This window comes from Paramacrobiotus metropolitanus, unplaced genomic scaffold (assembly GCF_019649055.1).
Source record: "Paramacrobiotus metropolitanus isolate TYO unplaced genomic scaffold, Prichtersi_v1.0 Parri_scaffold0000053, whole genome shotgun sequence".
NCBI lineage: Eukaryota > Metazoa > Tardigrada > Eutardigrada > Parachela > Macrobiotidae > Paramacrobiotus > Paramacrobiotus metropolitanus.
In genome coordinates this window covers 221,754-242,340 of record NW_026570273.1, presented here as the reverse complement: position 1 = coordinate 242,340, position 20,587 = coordinate 221,754, and the positions used below count along the sequence as shown (strand labels likewise).

The 20,587-nt window shown below is 45.5% G+C and overlaps 2 protein-coding genes across 2 annotated transcripts; one reads left to right on the top strand and one right to left on the bottom strand.

Moving 5' to 3' along the window:
* The first annotated feature begins 1,868 nt into the window (after positions 1–1,868).
* On the top strand, positions 1,869–4,960 carry LOC129592507 (vascular endothelial growth factor receptor 3-like). The gene is made up of 5 exons (XM_055488563.1): positions 1,869–3,155; positions 3,230–3,442; positions 3,602–3,996; positions 4,051–4,274; positions 4,341–4,960. Exons 1-5 carry the CDS (start codon positions 2,060–2,062, stop codon positions 4,603–4,605), a joined length of 2,193 nt encoding a protein of 730 aa, XP_055344538.1. The 5' UTR covers positions 1,869–2,059; the 3' UTR covers positions 4,606–4,960.
* Positions 4,539–7,404, bottom strand: LOC129592508 (uncharacterized). The gene is made up of 4 exons (XM_055488564.1): positions 6,358–7,404; positions 5,655–5,813; positions 5,310–5,408; positions 4,539–5,227 (listed from the first exon to the last, which is right to left on the bottom strand). Exons 1-4 carry the CDS (start codon positions 7,354–7,356, stop codon positions 5,216–5,218), a joined length of 1,269 nt encoding a protein of 422 aa, XP_055344539.1. The 5' UTR covers positions 7,357–7,404; the 3' UTR covers positions 4,539–5,215.
* Between the last annotated feature and the right edge of the window lie 13,183 nt (positions 7,405–20,587).

The following is a 20,587-nucleotide window of genomic DNA, read 5'->3' as shown; positions in this document are numbered from 1 at the left end:
CTGTGCCACGTTGACAACCGTCCCATGTTGTAGCAGGCCATCCGCTCCCAACACGTCCACCCAATTCCATGTGTACACCGCGGTGGAGTTGAAAAATAGGCGCATTTTATGCACGAATCATATAAAATGGTAGGAATAAAGGTTGATTGTAACAAGGATGGTGGAATTACATAAAGTATTTGATGTGAGTGGAATGTGCCGGAATGTACCTTATCTTTTCGTTGTTTCATCAACTGCATACACTAGGAAAACTAATTCAAATCATACAGTACATACAACCGAGTCTGCTCGTTATAAATCCAACGAATTTGCTTTACTCAGTGATGTGATTTTGTGCTACCGATGGATAAACTGAGCAGACCGTACAGCAGGTGCCACTGACTCACATCGTCAAGGGCTTAAACAGCTGCTTCTCGCTGGTTTTAGGTATTCTGAGTTTTTCCGCGGTCGGTAAAATCAATGTCACCTTCCAGTGCGGCAAGTGCACCGTTGGTCAGCAGCCATAGGTTGACGCGATATTATTATCTTACAAAATATCATAAAGCAATGCAAAAAGGTGTTTGCGAGTTTGCGACAACAAAATTTCTCGTGGATGTGCAGGAATCTTGGGGCTATGTTTCGAACCGAATCCTTTCAGCTAATTAAACAAATAAACAAACCCTTTGGCTATTGTTACAACCTTTTTTGAATAAAAAAACACCGCTTTTACTGTTATCACACCTTTCTTACTCAACTTGACTGTGGTCATTCCGTGAGTGTCGCAGTCAGCCGCCCGTGCTGACTGCTTTAGGTTCATTCGATTCGGTGAATGCTATGAAAATGCATACAGCGTGGAACAGATGCACTGTAAAAAATAGAGACATCCTGAGTCGAGAGTACTGTGTTGTCGAGTCAGCTTGGCACCTTTTTGTACAGTGAGTAGTATAGTAATATGAATTCGTCCATGAAGATGCGAGTGAAGACGGTGTAACAGGAGTCGAGAGTGTGAGCTACCGGATTGGTGCAAAATGTGCCGGTACGTAGTAGCCATTTCCAACAGAGAAATAGACTATTAAGTAAGTATGATAGTATTCTGCAGTCTTTAACAATGCAGCTGAAACCGGCGAAAAACGAGCCACGGAATACCTTCGACAGCGGATCAGCATTGAAATTCAACGAGGAAATGCGGCATCGATCATGGGGACAGCGCCAATGGGAGCAAATTTAGATCAATTTTTCTCTGTAATTAGCCCGCCCCTCTCGGTTGATGCTTAATAAGTGGTTGCTTCCAAGTTACTGTAAAAGTTATGGTGATTAAAGTGCATACGATTGATGCAGCTGTATTAAATGGAAAATTACGGAAAGGCGGAGGATGGAATGGAAAGGGAAAGGCGGAGGAAATAGTAATAAATAATTAAAGAGTAATAAATGGAAAGGCGGAGTGTGGATTTATAATCCCATAATAATTAATTGGACTGTGCGCTGACGTCACTACAGTTCACAGATGACCGTCCCATCATAGTACCTATTCAGAAATCCCAGACATACTCCTTGAATTCAACAGAAATCGCTAAAACACCGATAATAGAAAATATAATGCTTCTTTGCGCAGGCTAATCCCCGGAAAATCGTTATAATCATATTCGTCCACTGGAACTTTGGCATACATAAGTAAGCATCGCATCAAGTTATCAATTAACAGTTCGCACATCTGACAAATATATAGGCCAGACTGCCAGAGGGTGTATATACCACCTACCAGTAGTAACACAAACATGCTCGTGGGCCACCTAGCTTCTTCAAAATAATCAGACTCAGCGAGCGATGTTGAGGTAAGTACAATAACAAATTAACGTCTGATACAGCAGCCATCGGCTTCGGATAAAGCACACGCTGTATACAAGAGAATATCAAACGTTCACCTAACCGGCTTGATTGTTTACTGCCATCCAGCCATTCGGCAGTTTCCGAACTTCAAATAAAACATTGCAGTAATGTAATAGCTTTTTCATAGCCGTTTTAATATTCATTTAATGTACTCCGATCGGGGCAATGCAACCCACGTGTGGTTAACGCAGCCATGTTGTTGATCGTCATCCTGTGTTGGTACGGAGTGGGTGTTGTCCTGGCGGCCACCACAGTCAGGGGTCCAGAGACTACTCTGCAGGAGGTATTCCACGACGACTTTGTCGGAATCAAGCTGAACACCAGCCGATGGAACGCGGCCGACACCAAGTCCTACGTTAACGAGGAACTGGAGTATTACCGACCAGACAATGTCCGTGTTAGCAACGGGAGCCTGCGCCTTGTTAGTAGGCGGGAGGAGTTCGGCGGCTGCCGCTACACTTCGGGGAGGGTGGATACCGCGGGCAAGTTCAGCTTCCTACGCGGCGAGGTTGAGTGGCGTGCCCGAATCCCAGCAGGGCGCGGCGTGTGGTCGGTACTGTGGCTGGAGCACCCCCTGTGCGCCCCCGCAGTTCAGTGCCATGATCACTGGCCACCAGCCATCACTGTCATGGACGTCCGCGGCGATGAGCCCAATATCGTCGCAACTACGGTTTTCTACTGGAACGGCACCCAGGTCCTCTGGCCCGGGAAGCCGACGGACATGAAGCAGAACCTGTCCAAGGACTTCCACCTATATAAATTAATCTGGACGGAAGAGGCGCTGCTGTGGTTCGTCGACGGGGTGCTAGTCTTCACCGTGGTGGGCGCCGAGAAGGTACCCACGGAGGCGTTGCAAGTGGTAATGAATGTGGCCATTGGAGGCACCTTCCCTGGCAGCCCCGACAATAACACCCCCTTCCCCACCGAGTTCCTAATCGACTACGTGGTGGTGCGCCAGGGCCATATCGACGTGTCCCGTTGGGTCAACGTCTCCAGTGGGAACCGAGAGCCAGCTTCGGGAGCGCCGGTGTTGGCCATCGTTCTTGGGAGTCTGGCGGGAGTCCTGGGAATTAGCATCGTCGGCATTCTTTTCGGTTTCCTGTATCGGAAATACCGACTGCGGATTGGCGACATGCGTAAAGGCTCGGCCACCAACACCGACTCCACTCTCTTGACTACCCGCTCGCCTTACTTGACGTATCTTATTGACTCGGGCCAAGATCGTGTAGATTCAGCCATCCAGCATTACGTTGACTTGCTAGAGATTCCATTGGCCAACATCGAGATGGGTAGGCCGCAACCATATTTTATTTTTTATTTATTTTGAACTCATTTAATTTTCCTAAATATGTAATTATGTTAGGGGCCGTACTGGGAATGGGAGAGTACGGCATCGTCCGCAAGGGCGTGGCCACCGGTCTGCGGGGTCAGCCGATGCCTACCGCGGTGGCAGTTAAGATGGTGCGTGACCGGACTGATGTGGAGCAAAACCGGCAAATTATCCAGGAAATGAAGATCATGACCCGCGCTGGCCGCCATCTCAATATCATCAACCTCCTTGGGGCGGTCTTCAAAGGTACAGCGTAACAGCAGCAGTTATTCGCCAGGAAGCTTCACGCGAGAGCGTGGTGCTCTTGTACCAAAATTAATTGTGAATCATGAGCGCAATAAAACCAGCTGCACATACTCGCCATGGAAACATAAATAAAAATTCTATCAATTTTTTACTGCGCAGGCGAAGCGTACCTGCTGCTGGAATATTCGAGGCACGGATCTCTGCTCACGTATCTCCGCTGCCACCACGGTGCATATTTCTATAATCAGACGGACACTGACGGCCAGATGCAAGTCTACAGCGCAGCGGAAGTCAGCCGCCTGCAGCAGGCAGCCAACCAGACCCCGCCGACGGCTGCCCAGAACGAGGAGTTCGACCGGAAAGTAATGTCGACCCGGGATCTAATTAGCTTCGCCTTTCAAGTCAGCCGCGGCATGACCTACCTTAACAGCCGCTCCATTATCCACCGCGATCTGGCCGCCCGCAACGTTCTGGTCTGCCACAACGATGTGGTCAAAATTGCTGATTTCGGGATGGCACGACAACTGTCGGAGTACGTTCTCCTCAACGAACAGGTAAGGGACACCAGGTCAACGATCCTTGACGAGAAGTAAGTAAGATTATTAAAGGTGGCGCTGCCGGTGCGCTGGATGGCACCCGAGTCCATTCGGCAGCGGACGTTTTCGCAAAAGTCGGATGTATGGTCTTTCGGCGTGCTGATGTGGGAACTCTTCAGTCTTGGCGAGACGCCTTACGGTAGCTCCGCTCTGGGCATTGGCTACGTCACGGAATTTCTTGCCAGGCTGTTGCAGGGCGTCCACATGGAGCGGTCTCCGGCCTGCCCCTCCGTAATGTAAGTGATCTTTGGGAACTCCATTAATCCAACGTCCTAAACTGACCTCGCTATTGTGTGGCACAGATATGACATTATGGTGCAATGCTGGCGCCCACAGCCGGACGACCGACCGGTTTTCAGCCATTTGGAGCAGCAGCTGACCGGAGTGGCGGGACGAGACTATGTCCTGAATTATCTCGCCCTGGACGAGCCCTACCAGCAGTTTAACGTGGCGCACCAGGATCTTCTCGATGAGATTGTCGACGAATCGCGGTATGAAAACACGGAGACGGAGCTTCCGACTTGGGCAGCAGTGCCCCCGAGTCCAGCCGGTCACCAACCAGACTAAAGCCAGACTGGTCGTTTCATTACCGTGCATAACCTTCGTTTGCTGTCTGATCGTGCCGGCCCGGCGGTCAATGCCAGCTTCAGCCGTTTCCTGAAAGCCTTATTTATTTCTGTCGGGTCACTGTTATTTACCGGTGTTTATACTTTATTCCTTTGAGTGCCTTAATTGAGTAATCGATCGGCATAAAGATGATTTGGAATATTGCGGAGTGGACCCATAGTTTCCCCCTGGCATATTACGGGAAACTGAATCTCTTCCCGTACTCAGGATTCACGTTTAAATTGACTTACGTCTTAGCTTGAGGTGGTTTTTTCAAAAGTCACTGACTGTAGTCGGTTGGGGAATTAAAGGAGAACAAGTCAAGACTACAGTCATGAAAGAGTAAAATCGATCGTGCCACTCGAACAACACGGCAAAACTCCTGCATATTTCCTGCAGCGACTGTGATCCGTGGACCGTGAACTAAACATCATCGGTGTAGCGAAACTAAATCCTAATAACCTTGACCCACACGACATTAGGAGTATACGATGAAATAAAATTGAGTGTGCCACTCGATAGTCGATACACAGTTAAATTCCCTTGACGATTAGCCGATGCTGGAAAACAATTACCAGTGGACCTGCAATGTCATTACCATATTCGTTACATCAATTAAACACTCTCCATCGTCATACCAGGAATATATGTTTGCCGAAGCATACCTGTGTGGTATTGTGCAGAGTGGTTTTCCCACAGTCAGTTCTATTCCCGCTGGCCAACTCAGCAAACACCAGCAACGCACTGACTAAAGTGGCAGCCGTCTGGGAATTCAAGCACGCCAAATTATTTCAACAATTTTAACTGCACCATATAATTTACGATAATTAGTAAACCGAACAGATCAGGTTATTTATCGCGTTAATACGCAGGTAAAGTTTTGTTTTCAGAAATTTTCGGACGGTAGAAACGCGCTGCCCTCTAATTTACTTATTCCTTATGGTTCGGAAATTACGGTAGTTCCGGAATTTGACCAAATTTACGCATCTTCGGGGCGACGCGTAAATTACCTGAAAAGCCGAGTCTCTTGTGACAGTGACACCGGCTAATGAAAAACAGCGGAGTTCATCAGTGGCGTCATTAGTAAAAACCGCCATCCATTCGTTCCGTTTCCAAGCCGTTTTTCCAATGTGGCAGCACTTTCTGGCTACGGAAAACATTTGCGCACCCTGTGATAACATTTAGATTTTAACTCACGACCAGTTACAAACCAGAATTCTTTGAGAGTGACTCTGTAAACTTTGTAACATTGTGTATTGCATGCTGTATACATCCGATGCTCATTAAGGCATAACCGTTATAGAATTGTTGTTGTAATGAAACCAGAAATTCCGTAAATTATCAATTTGACTGGCTACAGTAGACTTCTCTTCTTGGTGTAATTTGATTATTAAATGCAGGTACATACGCTGTAACTTTTTAATACAGGTACATACGTTATGCAGCACAGCAGTAAACAGTAAATTCTAACAACTATCGCTGCTAAAATTCCAAGTATCCCAGTCAAACAAGTTTCCGACAAATATGATTCATTTACCGACAAAATATTGTTTCACGTCTGTGTTTTTTGTTGATCATATTTCTTGCTTTGCAAACTACTCGTATTAAGCTGCTAGTTGCTGTATGTTTACTAGGCAGTACAGCAGAATATCCCCTCAACCAGCATCAACTCAATAAAAAAAAGGTGCTTTCATTCGCTGAATTTTTGTTTACCTGTTCAGTGGAATATACGCAGGCAGCGCCGAGGAGAGACAAATAGAAACCGTACGCAACCATTGCGACGACGTGTTCTGGATTGGGGGATAGACCCGCAGGACGCCAACTAGCATCGAAAGTCCGACCTATAATCCCCGCTATCGAAGTGTAAAAGCGGATTCCCGCTATAAGCGACAAGTGGTTATCGAGATCTCCAACGATGCCGGTTAATCGCGATTGCTGCCTATAATTCTCGATCGTCACGGATCCACTCTTCGCCAGCTGTGTACGTAGATTAAAGGAAACTTGACGGACTATTTTGCTAGTAATCAGAATAACGTAAACCAGGAAACCCAACAACAGGTCACGTCCGAAATACGTCATGCCGAGCATGACTACACTAATACGCACAATCCATTCATTAACAGTGTCTGAAAGCGGGATCGAGAAAAAAACTCCGTTGAGTTCACCAATGTTAGTCCGTGTAACAAAAACCGTTTCTTTCATGTATACGGTGTAGGCATTCTTGAAGAGAGCTGTTACAATGTAAACAAGCATTCCAGTAGCACACAAGATAGTGTCTTTTCTGGTAATTAGCGAGCCGTATATGTGGTCAAGATCACTGATCAGTTGGAGGATTTGCTGGCTCGAGGACCACATAAAAATTATGAACACCAAATTGCAGAAGATCTCGGAAACATCAATTAATTGCATCATAACCGCCGTAAACCAGTTGGAAGACTGTTTAAGGGCGGAGTAATGCTTCCAGTCACCGTACATAAACAAAATTTGTACGCCCACAATCGTTGCTACATACACATACATTGCGAAGCGAATGCATTGAAACCATATTGAACGAGTTTTAAACATTACGGGAAAGTATCCACACATTTGCAAGAGTGTAATCCAAATTCTCGTTATTTTTCTGACGCAACCGTGATTGGCTAGCGAAGTCTGCATCGAAGCCAAATGCTTTGTTGAGTTAACCGACAAACTCGGACCATTTAGTGAAGACATTCCCAAATAAATGAACACTTAATGGCTTAATTTCCTCTAAAAAGCACTTTCTAAGGGTTATACATATTCAAAAGGAAGGCGCTCTCTGCGTCGCGAACTGTTTACTATCAGCAAAAGTTGAGATACACTGTAGAAAGCGAAATTTCTGGAGTGATGATATCATGACACGCTGCCGACAGGTATCCCGAGGCACAAGGGAATTCTCGGTACAATTTAATATACTGGCACACTTGCCAATCAACACAATCGTCATCTCTTTACGAGTGTAGTGCATACGTACATAATAATAATTAGTACGATAATATAAACGACTACAAGGATGTACACGAATGATATAAACACTGCGATATTTTCGTACACATTTCGATGTCCATGGCTAGTTGCGTTGTACCACAATAGCGTAACAGACAATATTAAGTTGCAACAGACAACACCAGTATGCTTGAAAGTAACTGCGCCGCCAGGAAGCGAACGAATACAATTTTGAAGTCTGTATGTTTGTGGGCGGTCAGCTGTCCGAACATTATGCGGTACACTTGTAAACGCAATACACTGTATGCGGCATTGTGGTCATTATTTGACGGGAGCCATTACAATTACTAATAGGTAAACTGTCTAATGCAACCGCTGGTGTGTATTATTGTCTAATGCAACTCTTGGTACGTATGCCGTATAATACAGTACGTGTGCTGCTCATAAGCGCTTGCAGATTCTCTTGGAATAACTTTGTCGTAGGGAAGAATTCAACGGAATCTCACCTTCTCAACAATCGGGCGGTAACCGGAGTTCTTATTAGCAGTATCCCGTATCCATACAGCAAGGCTGGCCGGATCAGTGCACGATATCGGTAAACCTGCTTCCAACATGCGCCACAAATCAGAACACAGATCAGAAGAGTCCAGTGTCAGCGAGCTATACGCAGTTGGCTCCTCCCACGGGTGCAACTCGTACCAACCGTCGGAAGACAACTTGCAGTTTTTCCACATCACCGCGGCAACCGTCGGTGCAGCAGCAGCGCAGGCCTTGGCCATACTGCATACTTCCTGGCTGAAGCGTTTGAACACATTCCATACACATCTGTCCAGTATTATCATCAGATTCTTTCCCGGCGGCTGACACCGTGATTCCCTAATAGCGTGGATTAATCGGAGACAGTGTACCACATCTGTGTCGTCTCCTTGTTGTAAAGGCTGCATTACAACGATTCGTTCCGTCGCTTTGGAAATGTACTTCCATAAACTCTGGGCCACCAGAATAGCTCCTCGCGGTCGTGGCTGGTTGTTTGCTGTGAATGATTTTGTCCGAAATGACACACGAATTTCCGTGCAGTACCGCTCGTCCGTGACCACACAATTCCACAGCATGCATACGCGACGACAGTTCACCCGCTCAATGCTGTCCAGCAACTGCAACACCTCACCCAGAAGTTCCACTGGCAGCTCAATCGGCTATTCTTCGGCATTGTCTGGATTATGTTCGTTCGGTGGAATCCACTCAGATCCGGAGAAAGTCCACCCTGTCTTAATGCGTTTTTCCTTATCGCGTCGGGCATCTTTTAAGAGGGACCCTGTTGTGAAATGTACGTTGAAAATCTACTTTAAAATTTTGAAAAAGTGTGGAAACACGTGATTTGGCATAAAATCGATCTTTATGCTAATGTGCGTGTACGATTTTATGCAGAATTTAAATAAGATAGGTTCATAATCAGACTTTTTTCACACTTCCGTGAGTTTAGACTTTTGCAATTTACTTCTTCAGTAACTGCTCAACCGGATGTTGTGCGCACAAATGATTGTCACGCAAATGTGTGCAAATCATTTGGCCCAGCTCGTCCAAATCGTTGATATAGGTACATAGAATGTCATGAAGCAATGCGGCAATGTGCTTAGGAGTCGCGAATGCGAAAGATTTCTACATGTAGACGAATTCGGAACTTCGCCACTGGATTTTTACAACGCAAAAATGAAAAACGAATTATTCGCTCACGAAATTGTTTCCGAAAACAAGGGAATTAAAAACGGTTTAGGAAATATCTGACGGTGGACCACAAGTGTATCCGTATTGCCCAAGCAGTTACTTGTTATCGAATATAGACCGCCACACAAGTGGGATTTTAAATTCAAGCACTCTCTTTAAACAGCTAAAAGAAATTTATTGACAGTACAATGCAGCAATTGCGTGGTCACGGATTTATGTCCGTTTACTCAGCATAACAAACAACTTAAAGCGCGTTTTAAAATTGAATCTTGGTTTTGCTTACAGTACTTAAAAGCTTACCACAAAATTGCCATTCATTTCCTCATCATGCCGCCTCTTCAAGCATACCACGACGTTTTCGGTGTGACACACTGGGTGAACTCTCCTTGATGATGTTGCCAACTTTTCCTTCCAGATATTCCACAGCGGACCCGACATCGCTCCACCGCCGGAACCCCGCTGTGTTAAGGTGTACGATGGCACGGCAAAATGAGAGGGACGGATGGCGCGGCTCTGTAAAACCTCCATGGACGGCACACTACGGACCGCCTGGACCGGAAACCAGTCCTGGACGATGAGGGGCCCGCATTGGACCTCAATAAACACGCACTCTCTATCGAATACAGAAGGCAAAAGAAACTTGGCCGGGCACCATGTCCACGGTTGATTCGTTGACGCTCGTGCCAACACGTGAATTTGCTGGTAAAAGCCGGAGCCCCGCGATGCCATCTCCAAGATTCGAAGTCTGTCACTTGAATTTGTCCCGGTAAATGAAGGAAACATCGAGCAATGGAAGACATTTCCGTGCAAACGATGGTCCATAGACTGTGCACGGTGTTCGGGATAGTCGAAGTCAAGAACGTAGTCAGTATCGGTAACATTGATGACGTATGCGTGCATAAGCTGATTGTTGTCAACTAGCACATCCACTGCATTCCAAGTGTCCACTCCGGAGGTTTTGCAGAGTAAACGCATCCTGATTAATGTGTCGACAGTGTGGAAATGTTGTGTGAGGTGGCGCAGGTGCTATTTTTTTTCCTCAAAAACACTTCACAACATTTTGCCCGTAGGGTATTTCTAAAGTGAGGAAAATGATGTCCCCGTCGCCATGCGTGCCATAATGGATGTTGATCCGATAAACGTCGTTTAGAAAAGAGGCTTTATACGTATAAGTCGTGCAAGATAAACAGTGCTCTGTTTCAGTGACCCAATAATCGGTATTGTTAATTGACCGGAGCGAAGCGAAGGTCTTCCTAATTCAGCTCCAGTGCTTAGCTTCACTTGTGTCCGTTACGGAAGTCTAGCTATGACGTCATCCTGGATAAGTCAGATAACGTCACGGCTCTATACAGTAGTTTTGCAGTGCTCACTTGTGTCCGTTACGGAAGTCTAGCTATGACGTCATCCTGGATAAGTCAGATGACGTCACGGCTCTGTACAGTACTTTTGCAGTGCTTAACTTGTGTCCGTTACGAAAGTCCCAAATATGACTTTACCGCGGACTAGCCCGATAACGCCATGAGACTGTAGAACAGTTTTGCACTGCTTATCTTGTCATGTCTGTTGGGGAAGCACCGTTGATGGTAACGTGGTGTTTCCTGTATGCTTAAAACGCTAATGAAGAACACAGTGGCACTTCAAATAGCAACCTTTCCCAATGTCGCATTCGAATAAAACGTGCCTAACTTATAGAAGAAGCTCGACAAGTAAGGGCACCCTGGCTTAGATAATGAAGACCCGTGCCAACCCTGGCTTAGGCAGTTGTAAGAAGCAACTGGGGGTGATCACCAATTTTAACAGTGCCGGCAATAATTCAAAAAGGTCACCCAGAGCTTGGTTAAAATCGACTGGCAAATAGACACTCCATTGTTTGCGTAAAATTCCGTTGTTTGTTACAACATTTATTTAGAGAAGCGGGCTTATGATACCTAAACGGTTTCTAAACTAATTACCTTCAACTCTGGCAACAACTAAAAACGAATTTTTAATGGGAGGAGGTGCTTTAGGGACCCTGGGTTGAACTGCTTCAACCCGGCAACGTCTGCTAGGTGGAAAAACCACCAGTATAGTTCGCCAGTTTTTACAACACCAGGACTATTGTTATTGCCTGGGTCACATATGCGTTAGATTAGATAGAGCAAAGATAGTGTATTTTAGTTGCATACTGTATTTTAGTACCTTAAAAACCTACATGGCTTAAAACCCACTGAAAAAATAACGTAAAGTACTACGAAGTGTATCTAAATCGGCTCTTATGGTAATAATTTGGGATTAAATTGGTGATAACTCCATATGAGTATCTCACAATTTCAGTATTACACAAAAGTCTGCAGCTCTTTTGAAAAAACTGTGAATTTACACTGAAAAAAAAACACTGAAAAACAGAAAACACTCAAAAAATAACGCAAAGTTCTACGAAGTGTATCTAAATCGGCTGTTATGGTAAAAATTTGGGATTAAATTGGTGATAACTTCATATGAGTATCTCACAATTTCAGTATCCCACAAAAGTCTGCAGCTCTTCTGTAAAAAACTGTGAATTTTCAAAAACAGCTGGTGGAAATTCCACCGCTTGGGCATTGTCGTAGGACAGTAACATGCTGCCTGAACAGGCACAATAACCAGAGCCGCACACTTCATATGATTCAGCCGTTGCGTACTAAGAGAGTAGCCAAACCATAACACTGTCAGCAAACTGATCAAAATATCAAACAAATAAGGACATCTCAGTGCTTTTATAATAGCATAAATGCTAATAAAACATTTTTCTTATCATATCACAATATTTTCTTCGACTGCAATAGGAAAAAGAACAATAGAACGACGTTGTGATCGAAGCAGCCAACAATAAATATGGCTGGCTATGATCAGTGTTATGCTCATGTAAACTGGCGCAGCCCACCATGACCCTGTTGCATACTGACCGGAATTCAAACATTTTTTGAGTATAAATTCAACCATGAACCTTTTCATGATGAATTAAATTGCACAAGCTAACTATTATAAAGTGTAAGCAGCTACCACAGCCAGGTTGATTCGAGTAGATCAAGTAGCCACAATGTTGTGTACAACGGAATTTGTGTGGTGTCGCACCGGCAACCACCGTGCCCACTGCCCACACCGCCCGTATTGTATATCGTTAATGCCCAAGCGGTGCCACCTACCCACCTACCCACCTACCCTTCAAATTCTAAACTACTGCAGCAAAATTTTGAAAAACATAGTTCAGGGTTATTTATTGTTATTCTATGGTATGAATTTCAACTTCGACAAAAAATTCCTTGATACCTCGGGCATTGCCGGGTTAAGCAAATTTGCCGTAGTTTTAATTTCGCTGTAATCACGGTTTAGTGTCAGAAATAACTTCAAAATACTCGCAAAAGATACTGGACATACGGTAATAACTTAAAAATGATCAATTTGTATTTGTTGACGGGTGATATGTGGCAAATTCTGGGAACAACGGCTCTAAGCTTGCTTAACTACAAAGTGAGAAAACTAAAACTGAAAGAAGAAAGAAAGAACAGAAATGACAGAAGAACGGTGGCAAAAAAGTTTAGTCTGGTTTTCAGTTTTTCCTACATGTTGTCCGAGAATGATTTACAAAAAATTTCAATGAATTTTTGTCGGCGGGCCATGCAACAAAGCTTCTTGACCAAGCTGTGAAATCGCTTCGCTCCGGTCTGCTAAGGCACGCCAACGTGCATTTTTCTAGTTTTCTGTGAACCGGATTCGGTCCAAAACTCTGAGCAGATGGCAGTACACAATAACATACCTGTTCGTGGTCGTTAGTTTTTATCGCTTTATGCAAAACCGGGAGACTTATACAAGCCTAGAAGCAGATAAGATCAGTTATGCCTACTCCACATTTAGCACACGAGTCTGCTATGGAAGCCGAGAGCCGCAAAAAGCCTTCTACGTTGTAGTATCCACTGTCTTCTCCCTACATCGTATCACTTACGTGATGCGTATTATTTGCTGCATAAACGCCAAGACTTCACTTTATTCAAGACACAACAAGAACACAACTTGGGGTATCAAAAGGGCACAGTAGTGCCGACAAACAATACGGTGCGAAGCGCCCTAACGACGCCACATGGGGGAAAAAAAAATTTTTCCGTAGCAAGCGGCTGGATCGCGCCAATAATGAGCCGGCTCGGCGAAGGTGACCGGCTTATATATGCGCGCTACCAAGCGGATGTGCAGGTAGGCAAAGGGGCTTGGGGCAGGCTTCGCCACGCAGTGGCAGAGAGGCTACGCGTTCAGTGGGCGTTTATCAACAAATTTCACCAATAGTGAAATCTAACCCATAAACGCCAAGACTTCACTTTATTCAAGACACAACAAGAACACAACTTGGGGTATCAAAAGGGCACAGTAGTGCCGACAAACAATACGGTGCGAAGCGCCCTAACGACGCCAAAATCCCTCCAAGTTGGACGCGACAGTTTTGGCGAAACGGGAGCGGAGGTTAGAAGCGCGGTTAGCGTAACGCTCGAAGCAGTGGCTGGCCCAAGTTCCTTGGGCCTTTAATTCGTCAGTCGTTGCTCCCATGGCAGCGGCAAAGGTGGTGCCGCCCCTGCGGAAGCTGTGTAGGGAATAACCTTTGGAGCTGTAGCCGGCGGCCTTAAGCGTTCGTTTAAGGAAGTACTGAAACTTCCTGCTGTTAGCGGCTTAACTTTTCCTCTTGCACTGACATGAGAAAAGGGGGAGGCGTGTGGATATGGGTTAAGCTTGTGCAAAACTGCCCGGACCGCTTGAACGGGGCACAGCGGTGAATCTTTAACCGTAGGTAACGGCAGTGTAACCGAACCGGCAGCGAAGACGCTTGTTTTGATGGCGGAACGGTTATGTCAAGGCCGCTAGGCGTGAAACGTATACCGCTAACTCGCAAGAATTTAGAATTCTTGTGGAAAGGCAGCAGGTTGCTTTTCGAAGCAACGAAAAGAAGGCGACCAGGGCGGCTGCCCAGAAGGGCTTGCGGAAGCACTTTGGAATGGTGGTTAGGCGACCTTGAATTTTACACAAAATCTCAGGCGTAATTGGAAGTCGGGCGTTGGGGTTTGTGCTTTCGTACGTTTGATAGCGCGCAACGTCAGCTGTATGCGGAAGTGGGAAAGGTCGGGGGCTTCAAGTCCTTCGCGATGGTGCAATGAGACAACGCTGGCAAGGTAATTTTGCACAGAGGAATACTGCATTTTCGGCGAAAGATAGGCAATAAAGCGGCACAGCGTCTCAATGTTTGCGGGGCATGGGCGCGTTGAAATGCTTTTGCAGAAGCGCCGGTAAATCTTCCACTGGCTCTTTCTGGTGCGCAGCGAGGACGGTGCAAGTGAGGTTTTCCACAATTTCCGCAGCCGTTTGTCCAGTTCCTGCGTTCGGATACCTGTAAATAAAATCTCCAGGTAATTCAGCAAAGGCAGTGCGGCGTCCGGCCATAGCTAAGTCTAGTAAGCGCGGGTCAATGGTTGCGCGGCTTAAGGCGTCAGCTGCAATATTCTCCTTCCCAGGAAGATAGGAGGCTGATATGCGAAAATTGTAAGCGACTGAAGCATAAAATACGAGTTTCAGCCAACATAAGGCTGCTTTGCACTTCGTCGTAGCTCGATTTATAAAGGAAACTGTTTGCGTGTTGTCGGATTCAATAACAACTCGGAAGCCCGCCAGATGCGGCGCCCATACAAGCAGTGGCAAGCAGGCGGCAATTAGTTCGAGGAAATTGATGTTTCCTCTCAAGGCGTCCTCTAGTAACGGCGAGGTTAACCAGATAGAGGAGACAATCGCTGGCGGCAATACATTAGCCCAAGATCCGGCAATTGCACGGCGGCCCATTGTTGCACCAAAGCCGGCGAGACAAGCGTCTGTTTGGATGAACACCGATTTCCTGGGCGGGAAATCAGTGACGGGCAAAGACCGTTTAAAGCAGGGAGACATCGTGCCACCACTGCAGTTCTAACTTTAGACTCGACGTCAGGCGTGTGCGGTGGTTAGGGCGAGACAATGGTTTAAGGGCATCTATGAATATCCTCGCGAAAGGACGAGCACCGTAAATGGCTTTGGCGGCAAAGTTAAGGCGTCCAACCAGCTGCTGTAGTTCCTTCTTTGTGGCTTTATTGCGGCCAAGCAAAACACCAGTTTCCGTGCGGAGGTTCTGGAGTTTCTCTGGCGGTAGCTCAATGGTCAACGACACGGAGTCGAGGATGACGCCCAAGAATCGGATGCGAGTTGTTGCGGAAATAACTTTTTCCCAGTTTATGGCAAAGCCCAGATCTGTTAGAGTAGCTATTAAGCAACTCAAGGCGGCGGTGCATAGGTCAGCTGTCTCTCCTATAACAAGGAAGTCGTCCAGGTAGCACACAATCTTGTAACCTTTCAGGCGAATAAAGCGCGCAACTGCTGAAGATAAGCGGAAGAAAATGAACGGAGCTATCGAGAGTCCAAAGCACAGGAAGTTGTCGATAAAATAAGTTTCGGGTTGTTCGTCGAAACTCCAAGCGAAGCCCTGCAGCTGGCGATGCGGTGGGAAGACTGGCACATGGCGGTAAGCAGACTTGATATCGACCAGGGCGTAATGGCAGGCGTAGCTGCTTAGCGCAAGGGCGTCGTCAATAGATTGTAGGGAAAATTTTTCGGGAAAAATATGCGAATTCAAACTGTCCGAGAATGGGCGGCTACAGTCTGTGATAGGGCGGAACTTCTCAGAATCGGCTTTTTGGACTGCACCAATTGCATGCACGCGCTTAGGCTTACTATGGGAATAGGAAATTTTCCCCTCGGCGATCTCGCTGCGGAACAGTGTGTCCAGAAATGGTTTAGCTTGTGCCGTAAGTGCGCTGGAGTAGTTGTGGCATTCTGCTGAAGCTATTTGTTCGGCATTTTCTACCAGTTTAAAACCGAAGGCAAGACCACGTAAAATGAAATCTCTATCCTGATCAAAACGCAGAGCCGTATTCCAGTTATTAATTTTTCGTGTTAAAGAACAACGATGGTAAAGGTCGGCATCAACTTGAAAGTTCCCCACATGCAACATTTTCATAATAACCACTGCTAAATACGCGATTTCAAAACGTACATTTTCCTTGCTGTTATACGCGATTTCAAAGGGAAACAGGTCAGTTAACCAAAAGCACGTACAGTGACATGGGCATATAAAAGAGCGAATTCGACGAAAGTATGTCAGATAACAATGGTGATTATCATGCTGGTTACTGTTAGAGGGAAAAATAACCGACCGTTGCGGATGCAGGTTGCTTCTCGGAATGGACAATGGGCAGGCAGGCTAAGTGGGTCAAGCGGTTCCGTTATTGCGACGCAATTGGGGGCAGTTAATGCGGCCATGTCCTGTTTGGTTGCACTTGTAGCAAATATGGCGGTAGTTGCACCCGGCACACGATCCATTATTAAAACGGCCACAAATTGGGGGCGGATTGCCGGCATTACGCGTGCTTCCGCTGGAAGTTGCGGCGGCGAAGGCGGTAGGCTTCCTGCGGCGATTACCATGGCGTTCTGGCAGGCGGTCTGGGAATTAAAGTGGCTTGAGGCAATATTTTCACGCTCGATGGCATTATCCAAATTCCACTTGTGGTCCTTAGCACGAATGCGGAAGTCGTGATCGAAAGCCAGAATAGCGCGGGCATAGTAGTGGCGGCGTTTTTGGGCTAAGTACTCCAGGTAGCTGCAGTACTCTAAGGCGACTTTGGCATGCTTCGGGCTGGAGGACTGCAGCAGGGTCTTCAGCGTCTCCATGCTTCCGGCCCAGAACTCGTCTAAATTGATATCAAATGCGCCGATTTTGCTTTTGACTTGCCGTTGGCTCCAAGGCGGGCTTGAGCAAAACATGCGTATGTGGGCGGCGCAGGCGGCGGGCTTCCGACTTCAAGATTTTATCGGACTTACCACTGGAGGCGCTAGAGGTGCTAGACGCGGAGCTGGACGAGGAGGAAGACGAACTACGGGAGGATTCCGAGGCGCTGGAGCGCGAAGCTGAGCGGGAGCGGCGTGGCTTCTTTGCTTTGACCTCCTTTGCGCCAGAATCCAGCAGCACGTTGCGCTTATGGCCGGCATGGCTGGTGACCTTTAGCGTAGTTGTGGGAGAGCCTTGCTGGGACGCTTGGAACTGCTTAATGCGGGAACGGTCGCCGATCTTCTGCACGATTTGCTCCACTTCGGCGTGGGTGAGGAGGACCAGGTGGTGGCTTTCCGTGATATTCTCCTCCTCCAAGGCCTCAATAGTTTCTTTGCTCAGGCCAAGGCCAGACAGCGTTGGTAGAGCTGGCTGCGGTTGGGGCTCCGGCAGGGCGGGCGGAGGCGGAGTGGGCTGATGAGAATCCAGCTTGAAGTGGGCTATCAAGCGGTCGGCAAGGGTGCTGTTCCTGCCTGTAACGGAAAGTTTAGCGGCCTGGCATTCGCTTTTCAAAGCCGATTTGGTCATGGCTCTAATTTCGGCGGCCGTAAGTACCATGGTGCAGGGTGTGTCAGGCAGTTATGTTAAGGGCAACTCTAATTTTTCCGTAGCAAAAGGGCAAAAGAAAAAAAATTTTTCCGTAGCAAGCGGCTGGATCGCGCCAATAATGAGCCGGCTCGGCGAAGGTGACCGGCTTATATATGCGCGCTACCAAGCGGATGTGCAGATAGGCAAAGGGGCTTGGGGCAGGCTTCGCCACGCAGTGGCAGAGAGGCTACGCGTTCAGTGGGCGTTTATCAACAAATTTCACCAATAGTGAAATCTAACCCATTACTTCGTGCGTGGTCTGCTGCAGTACTTTGACTGCTGCAACATTCATGTCATAGTGAATGCATCGCGCCCTGCCTGTAATATTTATTCTTATTAACCACATAATAATGGACTTATATTTTCGATTTTTTTAAAAAAACAAAAATCAACGTACACCGAATTTCGAAATCGTTCATCCGCGCAGTTGTTCGGTGTAAATGGTGAATGAGCTTTTCCTAGTGCAGCAGGAGCGTACGTTATCACAGTTCTGAGCTTCCGGTTGCACCGGTCAGTGGGTTTACCGTTTATGATAACTAACTCAAACCTGACCCTTTACGAAATCACTTTTCAAAAATTGTGCGTTAAACAGTTTTAATATTGTAAAGTTAATTATTGAAGCCGCTTCTGGCTTGAATAGCAGGATTATTTAATGACATGCAAAGCTAAGATTATAATTATGAATTATGCTGTTCTGTAAGCATATTTAATAGACTGGATATGATTTGTAAATAGTAACGACGAATTCCAAAAGCAAAAATATGTTACAGAAAATGTGTTAGCGAAAATGTGTTACAGAAAATGTATCTAATTTTCGAAGCCAGTTCTTCACCTTTCACATTTCTACTCAAATCTTTTAATTTGTCCCAAATGTTTTTGTTAGCAGAAAATTGTTTTTGTTCGACCAGACTTGAAGTCCCTTTGGGGTTGTCTGCTCTTGTGCCGTAATAATAATCATAATAAGAATTTGGTAAGTAAATACGAATTATGGTTTACACTTTATGGGAACCTGTAATTTTTTTCTCACTGTTTTGTTTACACTAACATTTTTTTAGGTAATTGTGTGCTAGATTTATGCAAATGCATTAGCAATGTAGCATAACAAATTTTGGTGACAAATTTCTGGTTGTATAGTAATTTCGTTAACTGAAAGTCGTATTCATATTAAGTTAATCATTATTTGCCGCAAATTCAAGTAATATTACAGGGAGTAGCCGATTCCCTTTATGTGCGTTACTACTTATACTAGAAAAATGCACGTTGGCGTGCCTTAGCAGACCGGAGCGAAGCGATTTCACAGCTTGGTCAAGAAGCTTTGTTGCATGGCCCGCCGACAAAAATTCATTGAAATTTTTTGTAAATCATTCTCGGACAACATGTAGGAAAAACTGAAAACCAGACTAAACTTTTTTGCCACCGTTCTTCTGTCATTTCTGTTCTTTCTTTCTTCTTTCAGTTTTAGTTTTCTCACTTTGTAGTTAAGCAAGCTTAGAGCCGTTGTTCCCAGAATTTGCCACATATCACCCGTCAACAAATACAAATTGATCATTTTAAGTTATTACCGTATGTCCAGTATCTTTTGCGAGTATTTTGAAGTTATTTCTGACACTAAACCGTGATTACAGCGAAATTAAAACTACGGCAAATTTGCTTAACCCGGCAATGCCCGAGGTATCAAGGAATTTTTTTGTCGAAGTTGAAATTCATACCATAGAATAACAATAAATAACCCTGAACTATGTTTTTCAAAATTTTGCTGCAGTAGTTTAGAATTTGAAGGGTAGGTGGGTAGGTGGGTAGGTGGCACCGCTTGGGCATTAACGATATACAATACGGGCGGTGTGGGCAGTGGGCACGGTGGTTGCCGGTGCGACACCACACAAATTCCGTTGTACACAACATTGTGGCTACTTGATCTACTCGAATCAACCTGGCTGTGGTAGCTGCTTACACTTTATAATAGTTAGCTTGTGCAATTTAATTCATCATGAAAAGGTTCATGGTTGAATTTATACTCAAAAAAATGTTTGAATTCCGGTCAGTATGCAACAGGGTCATGGTGGGCTGCGCCAGTTTACATGAGCATAACACTGATCATAGCCAGCCATATTTATTGTTGGCTGCTTCGATCACAACGTCGTTCTATTGTTCTTTTTCCTATTGCAGTCGAAGAAAATATTGTGATATGATAAGAAAAATGTTTTATTAGCATTTATGCTATTATAAAAGCACTGAGATGTCCTTATTTGTTTGATATTTTGATCAGTTTGCTGACAGTGTTATGGTTTGGCTACTCTCTTAGTACGCAACGGCTGAATCATATGAAGTGTGCGGCTCTGGTTATTGTGCCTGTTCAGGCAGCATGTTACTGTCCTACGACAATGCCCAAGCGGTGGAATTTCCACCAGCTGTTTTTGAAAATTCACAGTTTTTTACAGAAGAGCTGCAGACTTTTGTGGGATACTGAAATTGTGAGATACTCATATGAAGTTATCACCAATTTAATCCCAAATTTTACCATAACAGCCGATTTAGATACACTTCGTAGAACTTTGCGTTATTTTTTGAGTGTTTTCTGTTTTTCAGTGTTTTTTTTCAGTGTAAATTCACAGTTTTTTCAAAAGAGCTGCAGACTTTTGTGTAATACTGAAATTGTGAGATACTCATATGGAGTTATCACCAATTTAATCCCAAATTATTACCATAAGAGCCGATTTAGATACACTTCGTAGTACTTTACGTTATTTTTCAGTGGGTTTTAAG

Excerpts from the sequence above, each read along its gene's own strand:
- LOC129592507 (XM_055488563.1), top strand. The coding sequence starts at position 2,060 with ATGTTGTTGATCGTCATCCTGTGTTGGTACGGAGTGGGTGTTGTCCTG. Across the intron at positions 3,156-3,229 it reads ATTGGCCAACATCGAGATGG|GGGCCGTACTGGGAATGGGA; the intron begins GTAGGCCGCAAC and ends TAATTATGTTAG. Across the intron at positions 4,275-4,340 it reads CCGGCCTGCCCCTCCGTAAT|ATATGACATTATGGTGCAAT; the intron begins GTAAGTGATCTT and ends TGTGTGGCACAG.
- LOC129592508 (XM_055488564.1), bottom strand. The coding sequence starts at position 7,356 with ATGTCTTCACTAAATGGTCCGAGTTTGTCGGTTAACTCAACAAAGCAT. Across the intron at positions 5,814-6,357 it reads GCGTATATTCCACTGAACAG|GGTGCGCAAATGTTTTCCGT; the intron begins GTAAACAAAAAT and ends ATGTTATCACAG. Across the intron at positions 5,409-5,654 it reads CAAGAGACTCGGCTTTTCAG|ACGGCTGCCACTTTAGTCAG; the intron begins GTAATTTACGCG and ends TTGAATTCCCAG.